The sequence below is a fragment of the Mus caroli genome, chromosome 5 (genome assembly GCF_900094665.2).
Source record: "Mus caroli chromosome 5, CAROLI_EIJ_v1.1, whole genome shotgun sequence".
Lineage (NCBI taxonomy): Eukaryota > Metazoa > Chordata > Mammalia > Rodentia > Muridae > Mus > Mus caroli.
In genome coordinates this window covers 114,378,903-114,388,638 of record NC_034574.1, presented here as the reverse complement: position 1 = coordinate 114,388,638, position 9,736 = coordinate 114,378,903, and the positions used below count along the sequence as shown (strand labels likewise).

Below are 9,736 nucleotides of genomic sequence, written 5' to 3'. Positions count from 1 at the left end.
CAATAGGATGAAGAAGGAGAGCTGGTTGGTTGGTTGGGTCCCTTCTGTCCCTATGATGAAGCTGTGTTTAGGAGTCTGGGTGAGGATGACCATGCAGCAGTGGGAGGGGTCCCTGAGACAACAGGGGCTCCCTGGGGTGGGTGGTTGCTGTTCAAGCAGGTCTAGATGTACTGCTGCCCCAGAAGGACTGTTTGGGAACATCCATACTCATCTAGGGTGACAGCTGGCTCTGGAAAACCCCAGGCTCTATGAGCACAGAGTAACTGTCAGGACAGAGTGGGTGGCACCCTGGAACAGGAGGAAGGGAATTCAAAAGCTAATGGAGTGCAGAGAGTGCAGATGTTAATTCCTAGGCACTTGTGACACTTGGGTGTCAAGAGTCACCTAGCAGTGCCAGCAAGAGGAGGTGACCACACTCTCTTAGGTCCGTCAGTCAGAGGAGGTGACCACACTCTCTTAGGTCCGTCAGTCAGAGGAGGTGACCACACTCTCTTAGGTCCGTCAGTCAGATGAAGGTCATTTATTGGTGTGACTTTCTCCTGTAGTGAGCTTCCTTTACACAGCAGAGTGTAAATAGCATCAGACTGGATGGGAAGTCTGTTAATGCAGTCATAAATAATTATAATAAATATACATCAAGTAACTTTACAGCACACATTGTTCAGGGCCAAGGCTGGGATCTGTCTGGACCTCAGTGTGCTCTCTAGGAGAAGCAGCTGAGTTAGCAGCAGATATCTCACTCACAGCTGTCATCTAATCAAGGAATGGGCTAACAGATGCTTCCAGAACCCTCCTGGGGAGGTAGCTGACAGAATCCCAAGTCCTCTCAAGGGCAGAGAATTGAGGGGAACCACGGATTTGAAGGTACAGGAATGAAAACCCACTTTAAAATTCAGAGGCTCCTGCCTTCTGGAGAACGGAGTCAGGATCCTTGAGGCCACTGGGGTGGTCCCAAGCAGCGGCCACTATCTTCAGGGAGAGCAGGGCTTGCTCTGGGCACTCACTTCCATACAGCCCAGTGACTGGCGTGGCCCACACACTGAGCTGGGGTGTATCAGTTCCTCGGGTGGGGTGTTTTCTGTAATGGTCCTCAATGCATTTCCTAAGCGTAACAGGGAGGAGATGGGTGCTGGCGTGCCAGCCCTAAAGCTTGCGCGCCTTCCAAGCAGGCCAGGTGCCGTGGAGAGAGGAGCTCCTCACGCTCCTCAGAACTTCTGTGTGCACAATATCATACAATAGCTACAGTGTTGCCATTCTGTGACAACTGGGGAGGCCCGAGTGACAGTGTCCGACAGTTGGCATGTGCTGTTCTTGAACAAAGTACCATTGGACAAAGACTTATTTGGGGCACAAATGCACTGGGGTAGTGGGTGAGCCTGCAAGGAAGCTCAGCCCTGGCACACACACACATTGGTTGTAAAGGGTGTTGGGCAGGCCAGCCAGGGCACAGAGGACTCCCCTGCAGTCTCTGCCTGGGTCACTGATGCAGCCCTGATTGGGCAGAGCACCTCAGACAGTCTTTAGACACGGGTTGTAACCCTTCCCTGGGCGTCTTACAGCACTGTAGTGAGGAGGGCTGGGCTCTGAGCACAGAGTGGGGTAGGCTTGAGTCGTGTGCTTTCCTGTGCAGTCAGCTGTAGAGAGAACCACTCGGCACTACCCCTCGAGCTCCACTGTCTGTCAACTACAGCCATCAGGCCGTACCCAACCTGTCTGTGAGCTAAGGCCTGGAGTAGCCCCTGGCTGTCTGCTCCTGAGGTGTCCACAGATGACTCAGCCCAGGGGCCCAGAAGAGACAGGTGGCAGATAGGGCTGCCTGATGGGAGGAGACAGGGGGGCCTCTGTAGGACTTCTAAAAAAAAAAAAAACCAAGGCCAGGAACACACGGTAAAGCAGGAAGATTAACACATGAGTTCCCTGTGTCTCTTGAATGTTTGAGCACTGGCTCAACCACTTCAAGATGGAAGGAGGGGCCCTGCCAGCTCAGGGCAGGAGGGCAGGACTGAGGACTGCTCACACATTTGTGGAGATACTCTGTAGAGAGAACAGGATACTTTGTGTGGCTGAGGTCATCTCACCCTCAGCTTTCCACGAGTGGCTCTGTGATGAGGAACCACCTGAACCTGTGGCACCAGCATCTGGAAGCCACCAAGAACAAACAGTGTCCAGGAAGATCAAATTGACATAAACTGTCTGCGAACTAAACTATCCTACAAATGTACCACAAACAGGCAGCAAAGGAACGGACCCTCACAAAACGGACACATACAAAAAGTGTCTTCCAGGTGGCCCTGGGACACGGAGGAAAGTTCAGAAAGCAAACGGCGCTAGCTCCTCACTCGGGCCCTGGAGGGATGTGCCTCAACTGGCAAGCTTCCCAAGCCGGCAGAATGGTGCCTTGGTGACAGCCTAATCCTTCGGCTCACGCCCATCAGCCACTGAGAGGGTCTTCGCGGTAGTGAATGGCACAGCGCAGCTTCTCCAGCATGGTCTCCAGGGAGGAGTACTGGGGGAGCTTGATCATGAACATGCAGGTCTCCACTCGGATGTAGCGTGAGTCGGGGGGACCTACACAAGACACAACACCAACTTTAGAGGGCTGGAGACGGGCTTCTGCCTCCAGGCTGGTCTCATGGACACTCACTTGTTTATCTAGCAACCGGTCTGTGTGTGCCTATTTGTGCAGGTACACTCTGTGCATGCATTTCTGCATGTTTGCAGGACAGAAGGAGCAGCCTATCTTTTGACTTTGGAGATGGTCAAGCAGGCTGGATTGGCTACAGTAAGCCTATCCCTGCTTCTCCAGGGCTGAGATCACAAGTATGCTACCATGCCTGGCTTTAAAAAGGTCTAACGAGCCGGGCGTGGTGGCGCATGCCTTTAATCCCAGCACTCGGGAGGCAGAGGCAGGCGGATTTCTGAGTTCGAGGCCAGCCTGGTCTACAAAGTGAGTGCCAGGACAGCCAGGGATACACAGAGAAACCCTGTCTCGAAAAACCAAAAAAAAAAAAAAAAAAAAGAAAAAAAGGTCTAACGAGGGGGGGCTGGAGAGATGGCTCAGAGGTTAAGAGCCATCTCTTCCAAAGGTCCTGAGTTCGAATCCTGGTAACCACATGGTGGCTGACAACCATTTGTGATGGGATCTGACGCCCTCTTCTGGGATGTCTGAAGACAGCTACAGTGTACTTACATATAATAAATAAATAAATCTTAAAAAAAAAAAAAGGTCTAACAGGGCAGAGGTGGAGGGATGGCAGAGACGTTGGAGGTACACATCTTTAATCCTAGCACTAAGGAGGCAGAGGGAGGTGCATCTGTGAGTTCAAGGACAGCCTGGTCTACATAACGAGTCCTAGGACAGCCAGGGGTACACAGAGAAACCCTGTCTCTGTCTCTCTCTCACACACACACACATACACAAATTGTTTTGTGTATGTGTGTGTATGTGTTGTGTACCACATGTGTAGAGGTCATAGGACAACTTGCAGTAGTCAGTTCTCTTCAACACATGGATCCCAGGGATAGAATTTAAGTCAGGTATGAGCCATTTTACTGGTCCTTGGTCATCCTGTCTGGCCTGCCTTCCTTTTCAAAATGTGGGCTCCATGGGTCAAACTTGTACTGTCCTCAGTACAGTGGTAAAAATCCCTACTTGTCAGACTAGGGTTTGATTCCCCAACACGGAGTCAAAATTGTCCTTTTGACTGGGCATGGTGGTACACACCTATAATCCTGGCACTTGGAAGGTAGAGGCAGGAGGATCAGAAGTTCAGGGTCACCCTCAACTACACAGTGAGTCTGAGGCCAGCCTATGATACATACGATGCTATCACAAACCTGAAACACAAATCATCTTTCTGTATTTGAAAGGTGAGAATCTAGGGTGTCTTGGAGGTCCCCAGCTTCCCCAGCTCACATGAGTCCCTGCAATTAGTCTCTAGTGCTGCAGAGCTGAACGTAAGAAAATGGTAAGCAATGTTCAAGCTGTGGTTCCTTGGCTGCTTTTAAATGTTGACAAAGCATCGGGGCTGCATGGCCACAGCGCTCACCAAGCCTCCTCGTACAGCAGAGTCCTGACCTGGGTCTTGGTCACTGATCTCCATGAGGACCTAAGGGTTCCACCTCCAACAGGAGCTGGGAAGGGCAATACCTGCTGTGCCATCTGGAGGGGCAATCTTCATGGGGTACGGCGGCACATGGGCAGTGTCAGGGCCCCCATCCTTGCAAGGGCAGGTGAAGGGGATGCGCTCCTGGTTGCAGGCGAACTTGATGAACTTGCACAGTTCCTCCTGGGTGAACATCTCCAATGCCCCCCAGAAAAGCTCGATGTGCTGGTCTGTCTCCATCAGCCCCACCTGGTACATGGTGTGGGCCTGGGGAAGAAAGGCCCAGGTGTGAGCAGGCCTGGCCTGATCCCAGGCAGGGTGGGACAGGGGCTGCATGTGGACCAGAGCACAGGCAGCCGTGGTGAGGGCAGAGTGCTGAGACAGACCTGAAGGGCTACCTACCTTCAGGAACTCCAGGTTGATGTATGGGAGGCCACAGGTACGCAATTCCATCTCCAGTGGGCTGAGGGTGGTGAGCAACTGCAGGGGGATGATGGAGCCCAGGCCAGCACGCACGGCTGTCACGCACTCCATGTTCTGTAGCTCACGCAGCCGCAGGCTCCGGATGGCTGCGGCGTAGATATCCTTGTTCTCCCAACTGCTGGGTCAAGGACCACCAGTGAGGCAAGGGGAGAGCTATGACGGTACATCCCCCCAGCTGGCTGGTCCAGCCCTGGCTTCACGGCTCACCCCACTCCTTAAGAGCGGTTACTGCCCTAAGGCAGTGGTTCTCAACCTTCCTAGTGCTGAGAACCTTTAATACAGTTCCTCATGGTGTGGTGACCCCAACCACAACATTATTTCCACTGACGCTTCATAACTGTCAAGTTGTTACTGTTATGAATCCTAATATACATATCTGTGTTTTCCTTTTCCTTTTTTTTTTTTTTTGATTTTTCGAGACAGAGTTTCTCTGTGTAGCCCTGGCTGTCCTGGAACTCACTCTGTAGAGCAGGCTGGCCTCGAACTCAGAAATTCGCCTGCCTCTGCCTCCCAAGTGCTGGGATTAAAGGTGTGCACCACCACGCCCAGCTTATTTGTGTTTTCTGATAGTCTTAGATGATGCCATGAAAGGGTCCTTTGACAGCAAAGAGGTCAGGACCCACTGTTGAGAACCACTCACTACCTTAAGGGAAGCCATTAGTTAACGATCATCTTTTCTTCTGACTTTGTGTCCTTCCTCCGATTTCACGCCCTCCCCTGGGAACATCCCCTTTCACTAGTGTGGTGCAGCCCTTTCAAGTCACACACTCACGCCACGGGGATGTGCCGGCCACGGCTGCATAGCTCCACCTCCTCGCCAGTCATGGTCAGGTAGGTGAACCGGCAGCAGGGCTTGGGACCTTCAGGGCTCTCGGTGGCCAGGTGCTGGGAGGCAATCTCGGCACACAAGGCCTCCAGCTCGCTTTCATCATTGATCTGTGGGATACAGGCAGGGTGAAGCTGACTGCTGCTCTGTTGCCAAGGCAGTGGAACTCTGTCCTTCAGCTGGCAAACACTGGCATGTTCATGGGCCCACATCAGGCCTCGACAGAGCTGCCGCCAGCTCAGAGTTGTGCCTGCATTCTGGAGCAGGCTCATGGAACCCAAAGCCCAGGCTGTCAGGAGGTGGGGGACGAAGTGTCACTTGAGGTGGAATCTGAGGTTTCAAAAGCCCATGCCAGGCCCAGGATCTCCCTCTCTGCTTTCAGATTAGGATGTAATTCTCAACTACTAGTCTACCACTGTGCCTGTCTGATTCCTGCTATGACAATAATGGACTTAACCTTTGAAACTGCAAGTCCCCAAGAAAATGCTTTGTTTATGAGTTGCCTCAGTTCGTGTTGTTCCAAGAGAGCAAAAGAGAGGCAGGAATGCCATATCCTCAAGTCTCTGGGGTCTGGAGGGGCCCCATGTGCACCTCTTGCTCCCTTCCTGAAGCCCCCAACAGCTCGACACTCAAGCCAAACATATATCTGCATGCCCTCTCTTTCAGCTGCCTGCAGCATTTCAACTGTCTTGTGCACTTGGCAGTGGACATGGTTATGTATGTTGGTTATGGACATGCCATCCTAGGGTGGCAGCAGCAGCCTCTGCTTTTGTCAGTTACGTGGGATGGCAGAGGCTAGGCCCTGAGACAAGCCTTCTGTGGAGGGTCCCAGGCTCTCTTCCCTGGAAGGAAGCATGGGTCCTCACAGAGTACTGGCCCAGATGACCCTGGGGCCTGCCCTGGTGTCACTCACACTCTCAAACTTCTTGACATAATTGTAGGTGAGGATGTCTGCTTCCTGCAGGTCCTGGTCAGGGTCGAGAGGCTCGCCAACCAGCGTCTTCCAGAAGGAGGGCAGCAGGTCCAGGGGGAGAGGCACATCTGCACGAATGGCGATCCCCAGCAGCTGGCCTAAGAAGTGTAGCAGCTGCTCCTCCCCATAGGTGATGGGGCTTGGTGTCAGGATGTACTTGCCCTGCACGAGAGAGGTCAAGTCACCTGTGAGCACGTGCCAAGGCAGGAGGGAGGCTGCAGTGAAGATACGCCCACTTCTCATGCTCCGTCAGCTGGGCATCAAAGCTGACCCACCGGGGCCAGAAATGTGTGTGGAGAGGGGGCAGGACCACAGGGACACAGCCCCTGCCTCACCTTGTTCTTGTTGACTGCAGAGCTGGGACACAGCAGGAGCAGCGACAGTGAGGAACTCTGCAGCTCTTTACACACCTGCCACAGGAAGTGACGGAAGGAGCCGCCTGCAGAGCACAGACAGGCAGGTCTCAGTGCGGACTCAAGAGTTACCTGGAGAGCACTGCCTCCATATGCCATGGTCTGCTGGGACCACAAGTCACTTGTGCACTTGGCAGTGGACATGGTTATGTATGTTGGTTATGGACATGCCATCCTAGGGTGGCAGCAGCAGCCTCTGCTTTTGTCAGTTATGTGGGATGGCAGAGGCTAGGCCCTGAGACAAGCCTTCTGTGGAGGGTCCCAGGCCACTCACCAGTGCCTACAGTGTATGCACCGAAGCCTCGCATGGAGTCCTGAGGTTGAGCCTGCTGAGATGCTGACCCTAGCTCTCTATAAAGGTACCTGTGCCCAGCCTAACTGTCTCCTGTCCCATGGGAGGAGGGGCAGGGAAGGAATGGAACCTGAAGGCTGACAAGTAAAGAGGGAGCTGCTTCTGTCCAGTGCCTCCTCCCTCCCACCATCTCTCAGAATTGGCCCTGGTAAGTGAATACAGATGATGGCCACAGTGGCAGCCTTGCAGAGACTTCTGGGACCCCCCTGTCTTGCCTATTCAGGATGCTTCTGCTGGCATTCAAGGATCAGAAGGCTACAGGCAATTTAGGACACTGTAGGCTGGGTGTGAGCCCTGGGGAGGTCCATCTGGGGCAGATTGTTAAGGTCTGAGAGCATGGAGCTGCAGAGCCTGGCTGACTTGGGAGGATGCCGAGCTTCCTGCTGTCCCAGTTCCTATCTGTGCAGTGGTGAGGACTGGTCTTCAGTGAGCAGGGAGCCTGCGCCTGGCACCTGGGAACGCAGCTGCTCATAGAAGCAGGGCTCTGGTTACGGGGTTCCCAGACTAAGGCTGCTTGTATGCCTATGGTGCAGAACAGAGGGAAGTGGGGGCAGAGGACATTCTTCACCCACTTACAACAGGAAAAAAAGTCCTGAGTGGCTGGGAACAAAGTGAATGGCAGGGCCAAGGGACATCTCTGCTTATCTTCCCCATTGCCAATGAGTGTCATGATGCCAGGTACTGCTTTAATGGACAGATCCCAATGTCTCCGTTTCACGGGCAACTGGAGCAACTGGGCTCAAGCAGCTGCTCAGCTGGGCCTCTCGATGGGAAAGGCTTGTGGGTGGCTGTTCAATGTCACAGTAAGAGTAGGACAAATGTGCCTAAAAGGGTGTGGTTTCCCCACACCTGGAATGGTGGCTGGGGGGGCAGGACGAGTCAGTGGAGGTTAGCCTGACTTCTGTAGCCTAGGACAACGAGGAGGACATTTACCTTGTCATTTGTATTGTATACCCCCAGTGCTCTCTAGTCACCCAGCCTCTATACCCCATCCCTCTACCCTAAGTTCTCTGCTTCCCCAGCTCCTACACCCTATTCCTCTCCACTTCTATCAGTTTATGACCCTGTCTCCTATACCTCCAGCCCCTCTATGTCCCAACAGTCTATACTCCCCACACCCTACGTACCCAGCTCTTCCCACTCCCAGCCCTCCCTTTCTCTACGTTTTACATTTGGAGACAAGATTTCACTAAATTTCCCAGGTTGGCCTTGAACTTAATTCTGGGTAAATAAACTAACTGGTCTTCACTTTATAATGTTCCTGTCTTAGATGACTGGGAAGACAGGACTATGCTACAGACCTGACTGTGGCCTTTCTCCTTGATAGCGGGGTATCATCATGTTGTGCCCCACCCCCACAGCCCACCCAGGCCTGTGCATTTGCACCCAGCCCAAGAGCCACTTACTGGTGCCATGAACCTCCTCCCCAGTGAAGCGGATATTGAAGGCATATGTGGGGTCGCCGCCACTGGCCAACTTGACACAGAGCTGAGAAGATGGCACGGAGGCCAGCTGCCGGGCAGCCTGGCAGAAGTAGGAGTTTTCAGAAGCTCGGATCTCCCCTGGAAGTGAGAAGGGATCGTAATAAGGTCTAGAGGCCGAGCTTTGTGCTGTACATATGTGGTGCTTGGGCAGCTGACTCAGGGAACCCCAGATCTCTTTCTCTAGAACTCACACCTGCTCTACACAACAGCCCTGCCTTTAACTACAGAAGCAGGGCTTGTTACCAGCTACAATGGCGTCTGTACCCCTGCTATAGCCAGAGAGGAAAGGCAGTGGGAGCAGGGAGGGCTAAGCACCTCTGTTTGCCCGTCTGGACCTGGAAGGCACACATCAGGAGTCTAGTGCACAGACAGAAGAGCAGATGAGCAAGGGCTGGAGCGCCTCACCGCTCTCTGGTCCCTGGGGTTTCAGGGCCCACTTGTCTAAGTACTAAGTTCCCAGGATGCAGCCAGCCTTACCTCCCACAATTTCCAGTGGGTCCAAGGTGATCTCAGGTGCTGCATGGTCGGCTGTCCTCTGTACAGTTGCATTTAGCACCCGATTCATCACAGTCACCTTTGTGTCATAGAAGATCAGCCCTGAAGAAGGAAATATGGCAGAGAGGTGAGGATATAGTTGTTTCTCCTGACTCCTAGTCACTCCTGTAACTGAGAGGGTGAGAGGGGGTCATGCAGACTAATCCCCCAACCCTTTGGAATGCTGTCTGGTCAAGCACACCATGTAAAATGCCATCTGCTTGTGTGTGTGCTTATATGGAGGACGGAAATTAACACAGGTGTCTTTTCTATCAGTGCTCCTCTTGTTTGGTGTGAGGGCGCATTTACATGCAGAATGACCAGAGGGGGGCGCTAGTGTTTTCCTGTCACCCTCTCTGCCTTATTCCCTGACTCCATCTGCTTCTGCCCTTCCTGTCCTATGACATGCCAAGTATAAAACAAGGACTGAACAGACAACTTCACACCAACTAGTTCCTAAGGACACCTTGGGGAGATGCCACCAACTTTATTAATGAATGCTTTGAATTTTTACACTTTTTCTCTTTTCAGAGCTCAGTCTACTTTTTTTTTTTTTTTTTTTTTT

At 52.8% G+C, this 9,736-nt stretch overlaps 1 protein-coding gene across 5 annotated transcripts in view; it reads right to left on the bottom strand.

Annotated features, from left to right (window-relative positions):
* Window positions 1–490: 490 nt before the first annotated feature.
* Hectd4 (HECT domain E3 ubiquitin protein ligase 4) overlaps window positions 491–9,736 on the bottom strand; it is a 152,284-nt gene continuing 143,038 nt past the window's right edge. For 4 of the 5 annotated variants that reach the window (XM_029477883.1, XM_029477884.1, XM_021163282.2 and 1 more), the window contains exons 69-76: window positions 9,115–9,234; window positions 8,560–8,715; window positions 6,724–6,827; window positions 6,329–6,550; window positions 5,362–5,525; window positions 4,509–4,704; window positions 4,151–4,373; window positions 505–2,568 (exon numbers count right to left, since the gene is read on the bottom strand). In XM_029477883.1, coding sequence (XP_029333743.1) covers window positions 2,432–2,568; window positions 4,151–4,373; window positions 4,509–4,704; window positions 5,362–5,525; window positions 6,329–6,550; window positions 6,724–6,827; window positions 8,560–8,715; window positions 9,115–9,234 — 1,322 coding nt within the window. In that variant the 3' untranslated portion in view covers window positions 505–2,431. Of the gene's footprint in view, window positions 2,569–4,150; window positions 4,374–4,508; window positions 4,705–5,361; window positions 5,526–6,328; window positions 6,551–6,723; window positions 6,828–8,559; window positions 8,716–9,114; window positions 9,235–9,736 lie in introns of all 5 variants that reach the window. The other variant, XM_021163286.2, reaches the window with a different exon arrangement.